The sequence below is a fragment of the Aspergillus ambiguus genome (genome assembly GCF_047715705.1).
Source record: "Aspergillus ambiguus strain CBS 117.58 unplaced genomic scaffold BDV59scaffold_60, whole genome shotgun sequence".
Lineage (NCBI taxonomy): Eukaryota > Fungi > Ascomycota > Eurotiomycetes > Eurotiales > Aspergillaceae > Aspergillus > Aspergillus ambiguus.
Window position 1 is genome coordinate 53427 of NW_027395573.1, and position 18175 is coordinate 71601.

General features: G+C 46.1%; 9 protein-coding genes across 9 annotated transcripts in view; 4 read left to right on the forward strand and 5 right to left on the reverse strand.

The window, feature by feature from the left end:
* Nucleotides 1-1794, reverse strand: part of BDV59DRAFT_147353 (uncharacterized protein) — a 2946-nt gene extending 1152 nt beyond the window's left edge. Inside the window, exons 1-5 of the mRNA XM_073687296.1 lie at nt 1716-1794; nt 1597-1662; nt 866-1545; nt 479-813; nt 24-425 (exon numbers count right to left, since the gene is read on the reverse strand). Of these exons, the coding sequence (XP_073542996.1) occupies nt 24-425; nt 479-813; nt 866-1545; nt 1597-1662; nt 1716-1736 (1504 nt within the window). The 5' untranslated portion in view covers nt 1737-1794. The remainder of the gene's footprint in view (nt 1-23; nt 426-478; nt 814-865; nt 1546-1596; nt 1663-1715) is intronic.
* Nucleotides 1795-1881: 87 nt separating this feature from the next.
* On the reverse strand, nt 1882-2536 carry BDV59DRAFT_188974 (uncharacterized protein). The gene has a single exon (XM_073691532.1). It carries the CDS (start codon nt 2274-2276, stop codon nt 2010-2012), a length of 267 nt encoding a protein of 88 aa, XP_073542997.1. The 5' UTR covers nt 2277-2536; the 3' UTR covers nt 1882-2009.
* Nucleotides 2530-3310, forward strand: BDV59DRAFT_188975 (uncharacterized protein). Its single transcript, XM_073691533.1, has 2 exons — nt 2530-2712; nt 2778-3310. The coding sequence occupies exon 2, from the start codon at nt 2803-2805 to the stop codon at nt 3034-3036; it is 234 nt and encodes a 77-aa protein (XP_073542998.1). The 5' UTR covers nt 2530-2712; nt 2778-2802; the 3' UTR covers nt 3037-3310.
* Nucleotides 3297-3586, forward strand: BDV59DRAFT_188976 (uncharacterized protein). The gene has a single exon (XM_073691534.1). It carries the CDS (start codon nt 3363-3365, stop codon nt 3540-3542), a length of 180 nt encoding a protein of 59 aa, XP_073542999.1. The 5' UTR covers nt 3297-3362; the 3' UTR covers nt 3543-3586.
* A 2555-nt stretch (nt 3587-6141) lies between these two features.
* BDV59DRAFT_188977 (C2H2-type zinc finger protein) lies at nt 6142-7104 on the forward strand. Its single transcript, XM_073691535.1, has 2 exons — nt 6142-6741; nt 6803-7104. The coding sequence occupies exons 1-2, from the start codon at nt 6350-6352 to the stop codon at nt 6996-6998; spliced, it is 588 nt and encodes a 195-aa protein (XP_073543000.1). The 5' UTR covers nt 6142-6349; the 3' UTR covers nt 6999-7104.
* Nucleotides 7105-8687: 1583 nt separating this feature from the next.
* Nucleotides 8688-10145, reverse strand: BDV59DRAFT_196637 (serine/threonine-protein kinase; the record flags this gene model as incomplete). The annotated part of the gene is made up of 3 exons (XM_073692751.1): nt 8688-9202; nt 9282-9859; nt 9925-10145. 3 exons carry the CDS (start codon nt 10143-10145, stop codon nt 8688-8690), a joined length of 1314 nt encoding a protein of 437 aa, XP_073543001.1.
* Nucleotides 10146-10981: 836 nt separating this feature from the next.
* On the forward strand, nt 10982-11222 carry BDV59DRAFT_196638 (uncharacterized protein; the record flags this gene model as incomplete). Its single annotated transcript, XM_073692752.1, has 2 exons — nt 10982-11070; nt 11123-11222. The coding sequence occupies 2 exons, from the start codon at nt 10982-10984 to the stop codon at nt 11220-11222; spliced, it is 189 nt and encodes a 62-aa protein (XP_073543002.1).
* A 1044-nt stretch (nt 11223-12266) lies between these two features.
* On the reverse strand, nt 12267-13061 carry BDV59DRAFT_211430 (C2H2-type zinc finger protein). The gene is made up of 2 exons (XM_073695796.1): nt 12534-13061; nt 12267-12471 (listed from the first exon to the last, which is right to left on the reverse strand). Exons 1-2 carry the CDS (start codon nt 12926-12928, stop codon nt 12276-12278), a joined length of 591 nt encoding a protein of 196 aa, XP_073543003.1. The 5' UTR covers nt 12929-13061; the 3' UTR covers nt 12267-12275.
* Nucleotides 13062-15764: 2703 nt separating this feature from the next.
* BDV59DRAFT_147442 (uncharacterized protein) lies at nt 15765-16503 on the reverse strand. The gene is made up of 3 exons (XM_073687298.1): nt 16249-16503; nt 15984-16194; nt 15765-15935 (listed from the first exon to the last, which is right to left on the reverse strand). The coding sequence occupies exons 1-3, from the start codon at nt 16380-16382 to the stop codon at nt 15843-15845; spliced, it is 438 nt and encodes a 145-aa protein (XP_073543004.1). The 5' UTR covers nt 16383-16503; the 3' UTR covers nt 15765-15842.
* Nucleotides 16504-18175: the final 1672 nt, after the last annotated feature.

The window sequence follows — 18175 nt, forward strand, 5'->3', positions numbered from 1 at the left end:
GGCTGGCAGATGGTGAGAGAAGCCTCCGCTGTATGCCATTCCCTCAAGAGCAGCCCATGCATCCGCTGCTTCGGGTTGTGGTATATTGACTAGCGAATGGCTGAAGGCGGCGGACTTCTCTCTGTCGGCAGTGACACGTGTGCTTATGTTACCGGGTGTCGAAATATTATTGGGCTGCGCCGGGGGACCAGATCCTCGGGCGTCGGTGTTAACATCAACAGGTTGTGCTGTATTCATGGGCCTCGGACCGAATTGCGAATGGCCTGCAAGTCTATGAGAGTATACAGCATCTCTTGTTGCCTTATCGCTTTGTAATGATGTATTTGGTTGGAACCTATTGTTGTCGGTAGGTATCGACCCTGGGGCCATCCTTCCATTATTTATCCCTGTTGCTAAGTCATCAGCCTGGACTGGAAACGCAGGATCTGTATCGGAGTTAGGTTTAGTACTTGAATTTAAAAATTATATGAACACCCACTAATAATGATGTTTTGATGTCGGTGAACCAAGCCTTGTGCATTATATCCATGACTGGAAGAAACTATACTAGGTCTTTTTCTGGCTGACCCCTCGGCATTGCTATTGCTGTCGTGACGTCTCTTTTGGCTTGCATGGCCAGGGGCGCTTTCGGTGAATGTGGCATTATCAGGCGGATTATGCCATGGAGGAAACTCGCATCGATGAGACATATATGAGTCGTATATAGCTTCGTATGCCATTTGCAATGTAGATCGATAATCTTGATCATACATTGTTTCTTCATAAGCATTCAAAGCTTCGATCTCAATGTCTTCTAACTTAACTCGCTCGAAACTGGGCGAAAAGCACAGTTAGTATGACCCTGCACACTTTAGGGCTCACTTACTTATTCGCTGCATACGGCATAGGGAATTCTAATATGGCTTCTCTCCGATTAAATAAAGACCACCTTCCGCCGTACCGTTGAAGCTGCGTGCATCGTCTCCTTTTCCGGTTCCTAACGTCCTGCGATAAGTTATACGGGCGATAGGATTCATCTATGATGTTGCTGATTGCTTTAGTAATGAGTTTCACCTTTCCACCATCCCTGTAACTAGGATGGCCACGTGTGTTGGCTTTCCGCTTAGTGATTTCAGATTGTAATCGGTCTCTCTCTTTCTGAACGATGTCATGCAGTATAACAAGTATGACCCTTCGGCGGATAGCATTCAGGGTGGAGGAAGCCTCAGCTTCATCAATGTCATTTAGACAACAGACAATAAGCCCAGAATTTGGAGACAGTTGTCTGTGGCCCCAGAACTTGGAAATAGGATCCACGATCCAGTCGTACAAACATGGCCGTATATCAGCCCTGGTTCGACGTCTCCAATTCTTTGTCAGTCCAGACAGACGAGAGACTTGTTCAGCTGAAAGGTTGTTGTTTTTATTGTTTTTCCAGCATTGGAACCATTCTTCAACTCCCGTTTTCGTTGAGTTGCAACTATCGTCATTTTCCATCAACTTTGTGCGCCATGATTCGATTGATTTTTTGGAAACAGCAATTTGCCGTAGGATACGAGCGGCATCCTCCGACGTATTAGCAAGCTTATAAACCAAACTATAGCAAACTAAACTCACAATTTCGCCCGCAGATTGCACGACATCAGCTAGTTCCTTGAGCTTCGATGGTATCTCGGTATGGGCCTGGACGTATGGTGTGAGATTATCTCTTGAGAAAGTCTGTTAATTGAACCTACCACGGAGTTGCTATTACCCATTGTGTCGAGTGCCCGTGGGGTCGACGCCGTTTCAATATAGGTGATAGTGAGACTTTCGCGCTTGGGCGAAGGTGAACCCCGCATTCACAAACGGATGGTCACGGGAGCATTGGTCAGCAGAGCTTACACCTTCATAATACTGAACGTCAGTTTGCGAGATCAAAGAAAAAAGAAAAACGCCACAGCTATCTATTATTCTTACGTTTATCTGGCCATAAAACATCCTGCGCTGCTTTTCCTCCGCTCAACGCTAGGATGACCCGCACAACTTGTTCAGCCAAGGCACAAGCGGTTGTTAATATAGTGTAAAGTACTCTCATTCAATCTGCTCAAAATTTGCTTCGTCATCCACGATGCCCCTTTTTCGGTTAACCAGTGTCTGGTCATCGTGATCCCAACAGTCGAAGTCCATAGTAAGATGGCTACGCGGTGAACAAATTCAAAATAGGTTAAGAAGCGCCGGTTTTTTATATGGGATATAGGTGGCCTCGTCAGAGCAGATGAAGAAATGAACATCGTTGTCCTCTGGGGTCGATCCATAGTATTGTGCCAGATAAGCCGCTGCTGTTCCCTGAAGCTCTCCTCTTCCCTGCGCCCGCTTTCCTTCAACTGGAATTCTTCTGTTCGTTATCTATACTTAGGCTGGTATTATCGAGTAGAAATAACGACGCCATATATTCGAAAGTGATTTCTGAAGAACCCCAAATTGAGGACGGTCTCATATTTGTGGCGTTGAGTCAAATATAGGAAACCATCAAAATGGCAGAGTTCCCCCGCATAGATCATGCGGTGCACGGGGGTCTCGTCTCCGCAGCCAATAACGCAAATCCAGTCTAGCTGTCTCAACACGTTCATTGTGTCTGTACGCGCCGGACATAAAATGCGCCAAAAACCCGGATTCTGATAAACATTATTGCTCTTCTCCCCGCAGTCTCAGTCGAGCGTTCGCTTTATTTACCTGTAAAAGCCCACAAAGGTCGGTTGCTTCATTCATGTTACCCTTCATCATTCTCTTATCGGCTGCTATTAACACCCACTTAGGACCCTTTACCAAAAATTGCAGGCCATGAGTTATGGTTCTGGCAGATCGGGGTTTTGCTCCTATCCTTTATGCGGCCATCCCAACTCTATCCACAAGTACGAAGCCTGTCGCGAACCCGGCTGTAGGGTCCAGTGGAAAAAATGCACAGTACCTGGTGACTGCAACGGGCTATATTACAGGATCTGCAAGAGGTGCACTGCTACGAAGCTGAGTGGTAATCTCACCTGGGAGGGGCTGGGAGATAACGACAAATTATAAGGAAAGGGTATACCACTCTCCCTGGCACGTCTTAACCTTTCAGCATGTTGGTCCAGCGATTATCAAGAATTTCGATCGCGAGCACGGAACTTCCGTCGTACTTACCTTGGCAGAAGCGTGGCTGTTAGTGCATCTTGATCATTGTCTGCGTATCATGAATATTGACTAGATCATCTCCGTTTGCGACTCAGCATCGTCCTCTTGATTTTAGTTTAATCTGTTCCAGGTGCTCCAGTATATCTGCCGTATCAGCTTGCGGGACCTATAGCTGCTTATGGACTGTGGACCCTATAGCCGGGCCCCCTGAATGCCGAGTCGGAAATGCTATGGAGCACCTTACTTTCAGCCCGAAATGGAGCCTGGACGGTTCTACCAAGCGCTGGGTGGTGCATAACAATACAAGAACTGGATACGCGCGACAAAGGGAGGTAGACATGGTGCTGTCGACACCAGCCCGATTATACGTCTCGCAACACTCGCGAAAGGTAGTTGTTGTACTGAATTAAACACTGCGTTAGGGTAAAGTGACACGAAAGATATTTACAAACAACGTGCCCAGATCACTAGTAAAAGCAACCTTGCACGAGTGACGGACTGGCGTCGACATTACCCATTGTAGGAAGTCAACTTGCCCTCAGATTTTCCGAAAATGAAGGCTATATCCGGTACCGTACCTGTCTCTAAAATCGTCTTTTCCTTTCTGCTCTTCAACTTCGCCCTCTCCTGTCCGCTGGCGATGGTCACTGGAAAGTTTCTACAACGTGTCATCTGACATCTGTCCTAGCAACTGTACAGATGTCGCTCCGGTCACGATGCGTTTGGCCGATATTATATCATCTATTGTTGATACGGTCAATTGATATGAATAATCAGCCGACGAGACATCCTCGAATATGTTTGTGCGCGCTTCTTCTGTGAGACTGGACGCGTCTGTACAGATACCAAGGCATTTGACGATGCCCTCCATTTATTCCCTTAAATGTTCCCTGTTGATGTTCTTCCCACCAGTCCCTTCGGGTTTTTGTCCTCCATAGGCACGCAGTTTCTTGTCAAATTCTGTCAAATGGACCTTAAGGGCGGCCGAGTTTTCGGGAAGCCTGGATCTAAAATCCGAGAGCATGGCTTTGGTAGCTATCTCTGCATTGTAAGTGAGAGTGTCTCTTGTGTCTGGCCTCGATGGCATGTGTCTGCTGCCCTATTCGTTCCATGGAAGCCGTTCTCGGGAGCGCTCAATGAATTCGGAGACCGGTTGACATATTCGTAGACAGTGCTCAGTGCTCGCTTTTTCTTCGGCGGTATCCTTCAGATTACTACCGCCTCCCTCATAGGTAGCTGCTGGCTGGTTAAACGACTGAAGCCTTTCATCTATTTGTTCCAGATGGTCACGCAGATCAGACTTGATTTCCTCGACTAACTGTTTATATTTATCTAGAACACCGGCAGTAACAGCAGCCTGACGACTAGGTTTGGACAAGCCCTGTCAGTACTTCCTAAACTTTTTGGAGTATATTGAACCCACAAAGTTGCAGCTCCCAGGGCAATATTTATCGTAGCCTTGTAGCCAGCGAGAGTAGTTCTCAAATCAGTGATGCTTTCACCCCGATACTGAAATTTGGCCCAGTCACGGAAACTTCTCTTCTTGTGCCTCAAGTAGCTGATCAATATCCGGGTTCTTCTGCCAAGTGCACCTGCAGGCCAGTATATGATATCAAGAAGCTAGTTACGTCTTGAATTTTAAGATTCCTTGGAAGGATGACGAACATAGTTCATGGTCATTTCCTATCGGCAGTGCACAATCAACACATCACTAAAGGCACTACAGTTATCTGCATAGAGAACCGGCACCAAACAAGTACCGGTACGAGTTTGTCTTTCCAGACCTAGTACCAGGAACAACCGCTGATCCTTATCCACGCGTTGCTGGTCACCCTGAGGGACGTTGAACATGGATGGGGAAAAAGTTTAGACATCAGGGTCACCACCAGCTTGCCCTCTGCCCGCCTGCATACTTGGGTAGGCTCTTTCACATCGGAAATCAGCTCACGCCCGTCCGTTATCCTGCGCGATCTACATGCCGAATCCCAGAACCGCAAGTCGGTAATTCACAATGGCCAATCAGCAGACCAGGATTAACTTGATCGTTCCCAAATGAGATCGGGACTGGGCTGAAGTAGTGAGCGTAGAGCCGTGTCTGTCTGCTTGCCCTGTTCTGTCTGTGCTGTCCCTCTCCCGGCACGCAGTCCCTCGGCTGTGCCAAGCGACTGGCGTCTCCCGTATTCCCCCAAAGAGATTGTGGAATGTAGAGGAATGACTTATCGTAGCAAGCGAATTAAAGTTAACTTATTGTCGTGACAGATTTTGTTGTTTACACCCGTTTTCAGTACAGTAGGTAAAAGTAGCCGTCAGTGCCCGTCAGTGCCGCCAGAGGGACTAGAAGGGCGCAAGCAGCAACACACGCCGTGGACTGGCTTCATGCAGTATGGTGGAGATAGGTCCAGTCTGATGACCCCGTTATTCGGCAATGGATGGAGTTCCAGAAACTGAAAAGAAAAAGGATGGCACAGATGTTTCCTACTTGGGAATGGTGGCCGATCTAAGCGACCGTAATGCCGACAGATATGAGTGAATCACGCTCGGAGCTACAGCTATGCGCAACCCCACTCGTCACTTCACTTTCGGCGAAAACATAAGAATAAGGCAGGCGCCGATTCGAGCTCTCCATCTCAGGATTCATACTAAGTGCTCCTAGTAGAGTACCCACTTAATATGATGAAGCTAGGAACCAACACCGTGGAGTGGCTTCCTGCTGGGCGGGTGGAGACCGCAGAAGCTGCGCCCCGTCCACGGTTGTCTGGATGCTTCTCCCGCGTGTCGCTGGTGGGGGTCTCCGTCAGGGGCATCCAATGATTTCCCCTCGAAGCCCTATCTGTGAACACTTAGTCCGCATCCTAGCTTTCCACATGGAGTATGATCTCTGGACATCGTTTGGACGAGCCTCCATTTTGGTATGATCCCTCTATTTTTGTCCCACGTCTTTCTTTTAACGTTATTTAATTGGCTGAATTATTTAAACCGGGTCATCAGGAACCGCCTTCATCAGGCAAAAAGAGATCGATACTATCTAACTAAATATATTTTTTTGCATCATTTTATTCTGGTTCTGATGTCAATGAGTTCTCTCTAATTTTCGAACATAAATAACCTTCTTTCTCTCCGCATATGACACCTGCTCTATGTCTTGAATGACTTCTTTAGTCCACCTTTCACTATCTTCTTTATATACTATTCTGCGTTTCCACCTGCTATATTCCCAATGGATGGTCGTTCGGGAAACTCGGCTTGGGGAAACCCAGAGTGCTGGTACGGGGGAAACAGCTCACTGCCTCCCGATGCTATCGATTCTTCGTCCGGTTTCGACCCTACTCTGACTGACCTTTCATTATTTGGTCAATACCCGACTGGATTGTTCAAATTCAATCCTAGAAGATCTACTACTATTGGACGTGTGGAATCCAGCGTAGACGCCCAACCGACCTTACTGGCCGCTTCAACCGAGAGCGCAACTGCCAATCATCACCGGCATATATGTGGAAACATAGGCAGTTATCTCGACCCTACTGTCCCAAATGATAGTATACCGGCACACAGAGGCGGGAATGGAACAAAAGCCCGCAGATCGCGTCGAGACATTGTCCATAAGTCTAAGTGAGACAGCATGCATCATACTACTTGTCCGATTTGGTGATATGCTGACGGTATTATGCAGATCCAGTAACCAGCGTCTGCAGTGTGGTTGGAAAGACTGCGATTACAATGGCACGTTCCGACGCAAAGCAGAGCTGCTGCGACACATTGACAGTAAACACGTGGATCCTCGTGCACACAAGTGTACTAGTTGTGGGAAGACTTTCAACCGCAGAGATAATCTAAAACAGCATTTGCGGGTTCATCTGCAAAAGTGAGGATTCACGGGGTCATTCACCATCAGATGGAGTACCTTATATTAATGGTGAATGGTCTACATGGAGTATTTGTCGTGCTCTAGATTTTATTATGACTTTATGCATGTTCTTCCTGCGTACTTGCCTTTTGCTCCCAGTTTTACGTGGATTATTTAACACATCAGCTGCATCCTTTTACTCTATGAGCTAGCAAGAATATCAATGACGGAAAAGTATACCGTAGTTGAGTAGTCAAAGTAAGGGGGACTTAAGTCCAAGGAATTGTCCGTTCATCCAACTGCGACGTCTCATAAATGCATTACATGTCTTTCAACTATTGCCTCATCGTATTGATAGTGTTGTGAATCGAGGCTCGACTAACTAAACAATAGAGCTGCATATACGGAATTTATTCCGGATACAATCAGATTGATTTCCAATCAATCTGGTATTCATCGTGTATATAAGCCCTCAAGTTTCCAGATGAGAATGAGAACAATCAATTTCTCTGAATCACAACATGTCAGCTTCCATTGTGCCGGCCTAGGTTCCTTCAACAATCGCCCCTGATGGAGAATATCCACTCAGGACAACTTGGTCCCTAAATTGCGAAGATCAGTTCCCTGTGGAAAATCCTGGGGCGCTCGCAAACTGCATTAAGACGGGCCAATAACATATAATATATTACTCCGGTAAAAATAAGATGGCTTCAGGGATGACGACACCAATGCACGAACAAGCATATGGCCAGCGGAATGTGATGCGGATTCTACCACTGCTGACGGTTTCTTGATTTTTTCAGGCACCGGCATATTCTGTACCCAATAACGGTCACGCGCGGACCGCAGAAAGTGGGGCTCCCAGAATGGGGAATTGGCACTAGTAGCTCACCGTGTCTGGGTCCCGGGCTGAGCCTCATTCACAAACAGTATATTGGGCAAACACTCATCCCGCTTTGGACATAATGAATAATTAATTCACCCATGCATTGACGAGTTCTATCGATCGAGCCTATTTTCAATTACTCTAATTGGACGCGCTTTATACTGGCCATTATATATTTTTAGTTTTTCTTTTACCTCCGATGGACTATCCGCGAAACTTCGTTTAGGAAAACCTCGAGTGTGGTTATGGAGAGAACAGTTCGATGCCCCTCAATGACATTAATCTGTTGCCTGCTGTCGATTCAGTCTTTTCCAAAACGCAGACTTTGATCAACACCCGGCAGGGTTATTCACATTGAATACTACTCCTACTTCTCCAGGTAGTATGCAACCGAAAGTGGGTCTCCCACATAACTTAATGCCCGCTTCAACCGAGAGCGCACCAGCGAATCCACCTTTCCCAAGTCATCGGACCGTGGCCAGGGTTCCACACCGTCCGTCCACGCGGTTGGTTCTCTAAACGACATTATGCCGGTTCACAGAGGCAGGTCCGTTGCCCAATCTCGCATGTCACGTGAAAACAGTACACCACAGTCCTGGGAAGAGTGGTCAATTCCTGCGTATGGTTGACAGACCAAGACTGCAGGGTGTCCATAGTCTAGCTACACTCTTCACGGCCGAACATGCAACAAACACTTATCTTTGCGCACCTAGTACAGATTTTGCTCCGAGCTCATAACGCACAACACAGGTGACCATAACGGGCAACAATGTTTGGAGGTTGATACAACCCCCAAGCACAAATAGACAAAATAGGCACATTGGTCTAGCCGCTCTTAACATCAATCTCGCAGAACCATGGATCAGACAAGATTTTCGCAGGCGATGGCCGCTTCACGTGATCATATTGCAGAATCCATCGAATGAGCGCCTTGACTTTTTGGGCTTCCTCCTCGTCAAGCTCCGGCTCTGCCATATCGAATAGCGCTTCCATGGACGTCTGCTCCACCATAAGCGGCTCCTCTCCTGGAGCGACTCCTCCCAGCTGACAATTAAAGAGCCGCCTCTCTGGTGTGAAGTAGAGCGACGAAGTCTCCCAGCGCCTGAAAAGCTCGTCGGGGAGGGCACCAAGTCGGGCGGTGAGGGAGAGAAGATGATCGTCATTTTCATACTCGGACCCTGGGATACAGAAGAGTGGCTGTCCAGTGACAAGCTCAAAGACAAGGCAACCGAAACTCCAGACATCAACAGTATTATCAACGGCTCCGGTGAGAATCAATTCGGGGGTTCGAAGACCGAGTGGAATAACGGGCTTTGTTGGAGGGTCCGTAAAGAAATATGCTGTTCAGGATAAGAAGATATGAGGACAGATATTCTCCAAAAAAAGGGAAACCAGATGATGGAAACGATAAGTACTGACCGCCACCCATATCGGATAATTTGACCTTGAGACCTTCTGTGTAGCTGGTAAAGGGCACCAGCGGCTGCGCAACGCAAAGATATCGGGGAGCCCATCTATCTTGTTTACCGTCTAGCCTCTGCACTGAAGGGGAGATCGACCGGGCTTGAATATCTTCCTTCTGCCGGAGCGCATCCTCCGCCGTAGAGTCGATATTATTAAGAGTGAAGAGAATGTTTCCCGGCTGAAAGTCCCCATGCGCGATACCATGTTCGTGGAGAAATGCAAGGGCCTGCAAAGATTGCTTGAGGATGCTCTTTGCCATCTGAAGCGGATAGCGGATCTTCATTCCTCGCTTACGGGGTTTGAACTGCGGCAACTCCTCGACCATAGCGTTCACACTCGGACCCATAGGCTCAAATACCAGACATCTGTGGATGCCATTAGGACCATGGTGTTCGAACTCGCCTAGCAGAGGCGTGACATGCCGGGCCACTTCTGCTGGTGCGACTTCAGTAAGGTGGCGTAAAATTCGTAGCTCTGTTGTTCTTCCCGAGACTTCCGACACAAGAATTTTCAGGGCGACATATCTATAATTTCTTGGAGAAAGTAAGTAACGGTAGTCTACAGAATCGCGGGCAGTCAACGCAAAGGATGAGCTTACTTCAAATCATGGGCAAGCCAAACAGTTGAGTAGGAGCCTTCTCCGAGCTTCCGAATGACCTTATACTGACCGTCGTTGAAGACATCGCCCAGGACGACCGGATGGTAGCCACCTGGGCGATAGTCCTCCACCCACTCGCAGGGTAGTGTAATAGTTTTGAATCGCCACTCATCATCTGTCAAAGTCCTCGACGGTGGGGTGGGAGGAGGCGAGATACTCATGGCTGCGACGAATATGTACCGTCCAAGAGTTGTCGAACGGAATGTTTTGGAAATGCAGCACCTTGATAGGGTTTCACAACAACTGGAGAGTAACTGAATAGCTGATCGCAATGGGTATCGAGCAGGGCCTCTCGTATACATTTATAGCACTTGAAATGGACGAGTCCCGGAACTCGCTACGGCACGCGCTGCCCCACGGCGCGTACTATTTTTGTTCAGTGTGGCCAGATATGACTAAGACGCTTGGGCTTTTCCCATTGGCTCGATGGCGACACAATGTCAACCGTAGTTTGCCCCATGGGGTCATGCCGTAACCCAAGCTCAAGAATAGCAGCCAATGGGGACCCAAGTACGACCACCGAACAATTCTTTACGCGCTTTACTGGGGTACTCAGGTTGATCGCGGAGACCTAGCGCGTTACACTAGACGCCTTTCCTTGGAAATGACCCTAAACGGCTGCTCGATAATTGATTCACCGACAGAGCAAGCACGATAAGTGGACGGTCCGTCGTAGCCAGCCACACCAAATCGCAATAGAAGCCATGGGACCAGCGGTTATGCACCTCAATCACCAAACCCAGCTCGTTTAATGGAAGAACGAGATGGCCAGACAGCCAATGCTCAGTTAATCTCGAACAAGAGCAGGGAATATAAATTGATAGTGCGGAACGAAGTTGCACAACTTCCGGGTGTACCTAGCCGCACGACTCAAACACAATCTACCTGTATCAACAACCGTCCATATTCTAATTTCTTTTCCGCCTCAGTCTTACAGAACTACAGCAGCTTTTAGTTCATTATGGATTCCGGCAGTGTTACTTTCGACCCATCCAACATGTACTCGAACAATCCCGCGGAGAAGAAGAATATTATCAACTTGGTCATTAGCCAAGCACCTGCCGGGGCTGCGAGCGCCACAGTGGTGTAAGCCGGACGCATATCCCTTCGCAGTCAGGCTACTGACGAGAATTCCTAGGAACGGCTGGCACACCAGCCGAAGCGACAGACGGCGGCATTGTACCGTCGATTATTACGACGCCGCTGGTGTTCGGATCAGTCGAGAGCATATTATCTGACTTGCCTCCGGAGAGACGCTCATACCTCTGATTTTAGATGCTCTTGGGACGGAGCTTGGTGAACAGACGACGCTTTGCTGAGCGAACTATCAAGTTGCCTCCCTTTCGCTGGCTGGCTTCTGTTTATGACTAAGTATTCATGCTTTTATCTCACAATGTTCTCGTATTCGCGTCCTTGTGCTGTACATAGGAATTGCGTGCCGCATTTGGAGGGGCTCTGGGTGGTTCAGTGTTTATTCTTGCAGGAGTTTACAATTTTTCTTAAGTCAATGTGTGGCTTTGCATAACGAGCATGTCGACTGTCAGGTCAAGAGAGAGTCAACACTCCAGATTCTTTCAGTCAAGTATTTTCCTGAGTTTGTCTTGTCTTTGAAAAGCATTACCTTAGGTTAGGCTTATCGGACTGTACGCAAGTGCCCACGTCGCGATTGCTCCAATTTTGCATCTAATGCAGCTGTCACCTACCACGACATGTAGCTTATTCCCACGCTTGTCTTCTCTGATAGGCTCTATCCATTTCCCTTGCGCGGCTGGGAGGGGCACCCTTCGAATGATGCATCACGGTTACTGACTTGATTATCGATATATGTAGCTAGATATACAGGCATCATTGCCACTAGAAGCTAGTTTAAAGGGGACGCCCTTCTCTTTGAGTAACCTCCACAAAATTTGACGGAAGGGACCCGACAAGCTTGTTGATGTGACGAATAGATATATTTCCCCTTTGGCCAAATATTCCCGTTCTCATATATCCAACAGTATCAAATGTCACTTTTGAAGCTGTTTTTTGACGTAGTAAAGGACATCTTCAGCTAACTATAGTGTTCTTTTCCATTATTGATTTTCGTGCTTGCTCATTAGAAACATGCAGCTGAGGTGTCTAATGATTTATACACAAGTGGAAGCTAAAGATGAGAGCGCAGAAAGAACGTAAATAAGACCATAATAAAATTTAGAAGAACACAACAAGTACTCTACGTACACCATTCATGGCTACCATTATCTATTCCGTTGAAACATAGTCTATCAGATGGTGGAAGGTCCCATGAATCCTTACTTCCGCAGATGAACCCGCAAATGCTGTTCTAGGTTATCTCTGCGGTTGAAAGTCTTCCCGCAATCAGAACACTTGTGTGCACGTGGGTCCACATGTTTACTGTCAATGTGTCGCAGCAGCTCTGCTTTGCGTCCAAAGGTGCCATTATAATCACAGTCCTTCCAACCACATTGCAAGCGCTGGTTGTTAGATCTACATGGTATTGTCAGGATATCACTGTATCAGATAAGTAACGAAATATATGCACAACTTACTTTGACTTAGGAACACTGTTTCGACACGATCTGTGGCCTTTTGTTCCGTTCCTCTCTCTATGTGTCGGTATACTATCGTTTAGGCCAGAAGGATCGACATCACTGCCCATATTTCCACATATCTGACGGTGATGATTCGCAGTTGCGCTCTCGATTGAAGCGACTAATAAGGTCCGTGCGCCGTCTACATTGGGTTCCATACGTCCAATAGTAGCATCTGTAGGATTGGAATCAAACAATCCAGTCGGGTATTGACCGAATAATGAAAGGTCAATTAGGATAGGGTCGAAAATCGACGAAGAATCAATAGCATTGGGAGGCAGTGAGTTGTTCTCTCCGTACCAGCACTCTGGGCTTCCCCAAGCGGAGTTAGAGTTCACCGGAGGACCGTCCATTGTGAGAATACAGCAGGCTGAAACGCAGAATAGTATATAAACAAGATAGTGAAAGATGGACTTTGAAAGAAGTTATTCAAGATAGAGAGCAGGCGTTATTTGCGGCGAGAGAATCCAGGTCGTGAGGTTGTTTCTTATTTATATACGAAACAGGATACACTTTGGAGGGGTTCCATTGATATATGTTTGGAGCAATGCCTTTTTTTTTTTTCCCCACGACAGCAAGGCAATTAAGGAAAATCATTTTGGAACTAAAACAAAATTACTAGATATTGTATTTTTTTAATTTGCCTGGTGAATCATGGCCACACGTTCCCGCATCACTTTTGGGAGGATTCGCAACCCTGTCCGCGAATCCTCCCGAAGTCAGGACAAACCATGATGCAGATACGGTGATCAGAGTCTGAAGGTAATCATTCTGAAGGTAATCATTCAAGTTAGAGAGCAGGCATCATTTGCAGAGAGGATCAAGGTCGTGGAGATTGTTTCTTATTTATATTCGAAGCAGGATACACCTTGGAGGGCTCCATTAACATATATATGGGGAAGCAGAGTGGAAGCCACCAGAATAGGAAAGGAAAGAAAGGAGGAAGGGAGCGAGGGTTCCCCACCCTCCACTCCAGCAGTCGCTTTCCCCTCCTCTCGGAACACTATGCTAGATGATCTGCAGATGGTCGATGGGTTTAGTGAGTTTTATTTTCCCTTTTCCTCTAGGAACTCGTTTTATTATTTTCCATATTGAATTATTCTGCATTATATTTTTTTTTTTGCTAAACTTTTTTGTCCTCGAGACTGTCACTAGATTATTTCCCTTGATTATTACTCCGGTCTAATTTATGCAGTAATTTATTTGTGGTTTTTGATTTCTTAAATTACACTCCTAATCGATTTTCACCTGTCTCTCATTAATATTATTTGTCGACTCGACACCCAATTCGTATACGCCATGTAACCAAGCATGCGTTGACTCTTATGACTAAACTAGCTATGTGACCTAAATATATAATAACAGTCTGGTAGGTCTGACAAAGATAAGGGATAATAAAAGTAAGCAAATGTACGAACTCTATGGCCACTAGCGCTGTAATTCGTACGTCTCTAGAATGCAAATTTGCATTCTAGACACCGAATGCGGGTTAGCGGTATCATTCAATGTTGACGTAGTAGGGGCGACGATCATTCCTATCGCCCCGCAAACCCGAGAGAAAGTGGCGCCCTAGATTAAAATAAAAATATTGTTGGCCATAGCATCACGAAACATCGTTCAACATCGTTCAACACAACGTTTTAAGTTGGCTGTGGAATCTAGCGTTTGATGAGACGACCACCAGGTTTATCAACGAGGTCAAATAGAGGTTTTGTTCATCACAATGGCATGGTCCCTTTCGGAGCTCTTTGAATTTCTAGCCCTACTGCTTGCTTTCCCTACCTTTCTGATTGCTCTGGCGACCTTGGCGGTGTATTATCGCCGGCGTGAGTCTTCCCTTTTATGTTACGTGATACCAAGGCATCTCCTGAAAGGCTCTATGGTCGTCCTTATATTAATCATATTTGTTTTCTGAAGGGCTCCCACAATCGGCTACGTCTTTACAGCTTCCTCTCCATCAACAGAGTGAATGCAGACCCACGGTCATTGAAAACGTTGCGAACACGAACCTACTTCGATATGATTTTGTATCCGGTAGGTTGCTATCCCATATATCATTCTTTTCTAACACCGACAGTGAGAGTATACACGCAGTCACAAGGCAAAAGAACTGTTAAAGGGTCAAGCACGCTATCCTGAAGCAGTTCCAGGTATTTGTCGGACTGGGAGTCGATGTATGGAGTTGTACTCTCTATTGTGCCTGGATTGTGTCAACCTATAAATACTGTTCGACCCGTTATGGCCATCAGTATTGTGCATCATGAGCTCGGAGCAAATGTGTATTAGTTGTGCAAAGACAAGGGTTTGTTGCATGTTCGGTAGTGAAGAAGAGGAGCTACCGTGACCGTCGTGTATGTGTGTTTATATGGCTCTTCATTTTCACCCATTCGCATTATTCTATAGATGTGTGCTTTTCTAGCTACCTAGCGTTGTATAGTATGTTAGGCGCTAAATTGATTGGCCGTCTGCCTGGTAGTATAGGGGTCTTTAGTTAGATATTTAACTAAGTAAGTACCCTTTCTAGATTAACTATATAGAACCAAGCTAGCTACTATAGAGCTATCCTAAATAGACTTTTCCTTAAAAGCAATGTCGTGGGCTGCAGGGAATACCTCCAAAAAGTTATACGTATTTATTAATAAGATTCGCGCCCGTAAAAGAAAAAGTCAATAGTTAAAAGGGACCATTTGCATTCACCTCATCTAGTGCGCAGCTTAACCTCAGCCTCAATACACGTTAACTTCTGGCTCCCAAAAGCTAGACCTCGCCAGCTTACGTCCAGAATAAGTTCTTAGAATTAGTGTCAGTCACGGTATAAAGACAAGAGGGCTACGACGGCGGGTTCACTAAGCAGAGAAAGTAACTAGATCTCTTTCCATCAGAATGTTTGGTACATATCATTCTTTACCATTCCCTTGAGGGATCCGAGCAGTTACATATTCCCCGGATCAGGAGGCAAGGATGAATATCAATATAGCCAGTAGTCTTCATATAACAGCATACGTCATCTAGTTGTCGAGCAACGTGATCCCGAGTTTCTGTCACCTCTCATAACCCCGTTCCCTGAATCTATTGCGCCGTAATGAATCATTATGCTATCCGCTATTCGACTTCCTCGTTCGACAGTAATTGACCGATCGCACCCGTCACAGACATGATTTATAGTTTAAATATGTCGCGTGGAGAAGGCGTCTGACATGTTTAGGTGTCTATAAACGAGTTGAAGAGCTAGCTTCTGTTGCAGGATTAATGGGACTCGAGTAGGACTTAAAGTTCGTGCTTCGAACGCAGCGGAGATACAACCGTGCCGAGTGACGCGTGAGGAATCCTCGTTATTGCTGTTCGAGTGGTGCACACCAGCTAAGAAAATTAATTACAAAACTTCAACATCAATGGCTAGTAACCTACCCTTGTCATCTTGCGTCTGAGGTCGTAAGGGAAGAGGCTGTCCATCTCTTCGCACCAAAATATCCTGAAGAATCGGGCAAAAACCAGGAATCCAGACTGATACTTTGTATTGTGGACATGCAGATACCAGCGCAAGAAACCTTCAATAATCCTCAACGTAATATTTCTGATACAGTATTCGTAGTTTGGAGGGTCCAAATTAGACGAGAATCTGGAATCAATTGGAATCAGCGAAGGCATTCACACAAAGACAGAGAGGATATACCTCTGAAAATTCTGTTTCACATGAAGTATGTAGGCCTTTGTCGATTGCGTGAAGTCACCTCTTGTCTTACTATCAGGCTGCTGAACAAATGCGTTCCAATCGACGTCCTTAGGCAACATCTTGGTTTGAGGCATGTTGAGTATATGAACACATGAAAAACTTCTCCAAAGGAGACAGAAATGCAGAATCAAGTATTGTACGATTTCTTAGAAACAGAGGCACATCAAATCATCAATCTACGAGGCTACGTCGGGGTCTTATATGTTCTTGTCTACTCATCTGGTGTACGCGCCGAGTCTCTGAAAGGAGACCAATATCGTAACCACAGAAGTGGCTCTAAAGCAAATTGGGTATAGCCTGTCTGGAATGTTGAAGGCACCAAGGCGCGGTGCGGAAAGAACACGCTTTTGTGGCTAAAGACCACGCACAACCATGGCCTTTCCGCCGTCACCGACAATTACTCCGTATATAATCCAGGAGAGTTATTCAGGCTGACCAACTACCCAGCAAACAAAAAAAACATAGAACAGCCGGTTTTCGCTGGTGGTCACCCATTCTTAATTTCTTCTTGTAAAAGAAGGTTGGTATGCATAGCCATTTGCGCTGCCTTTTCAAGATGCTGAATATGAGCAATAGGACTGCTAGAAAGCTTCCGTTTTGCGCTAAGACTGTTCTGTAGACTACATACTTTCTTATCTAGCTGACGAGTATTCTGCGGAGTCTACAAAGCAGAGGAAATTGAGCCTTCGATTAGTAATGGTGTTGGCGTACGTGGTTGAAAGGTAAGCTTAGAAAGAACGCGTTCTTGATCAAATGGCTTAAGACCTACGCCTGTAAATCCACCGTAGATACTCGCTGGAGTAAATACTCTAGCGCGTGCGTCCGGATATAGAGATAGAAAGTCCTCTTTATCAATATGATTATTGCCGGCGCCCATCCGGTTTTCAAGAAGCTTTCCGTACGCGCCTTTAAGCGGGACAAATACACCCACATCAAGCGGTTGAAGAAGCTATGAAGCGTGAGCAGGCATACAAAGACAGATAATTACATACTGCTTGCAGAAATCATCGAACTCAGCAGTTAGATGCCTACTATGGCCATCAAGAATTAGCAAGCGCTTAGCACCAGTTATATAGCGCTTTGAAAATGGTTCAAAAACGATCTTTAACCATTTAAGACCTATTTCATCGGTAGTCCAGCCATTCTGACTAGTTGCAATCCACCAGTCTTTACCAAGCTTAGGTTCCTGATACCAGGTAGCTTGCTGGTAGCTTCCTTTAAGGATAATAACTGGTGGTAGATGTACGCCTTTTGACCCAATTGTTTCGATAACTATAACCCATTCGCGATTGCCTTGGATAACTCTGCGCGGTCGCTCACTGCGCTCAGTTGCAGTAATAAATTTCGAGATAGAGCAGAGCCGCATTGCAAAGCCAGTCTCGTCAAAGTTCCAGATATCGTCTTCATGTATGCCGTGTTCTTGAATAGCGGCTTGTACAGTCTGGAACCAGGGTATTATAACCTTTGGATCTTCTTGCTTTGCACGCTGATATGTCATTTGTCTTGTATATCGCGTACGTAGCTCAGGATGGCGCTTAACAAATTTATAAGCCCAGTTAACTCCGAGGGTTGCAGTAGGATCTTGTAGACGATTGCAAAATAATATTTGGGCCATTCCACGTAGAAATCCTGGTCGAATAGGAAATCTTCGTATATCTGCGTCTAATAATCGCTTAAGAAGTAATTCTTCTTCGAATTTAGTAAGTTTATAGCCATTAGCGTGTCTTTCTGATCGTGATTTTGAGCCATTAAGCCGATCGCGTAGAGTATTTTCAGGGACTGTAAAGACCTGCGCAGCGTGTAATATTTTAACCTCCCCGGTAGGCCGAAATAGCCATCTGAATCCTTGATTCTTTAGAAAAAGGCA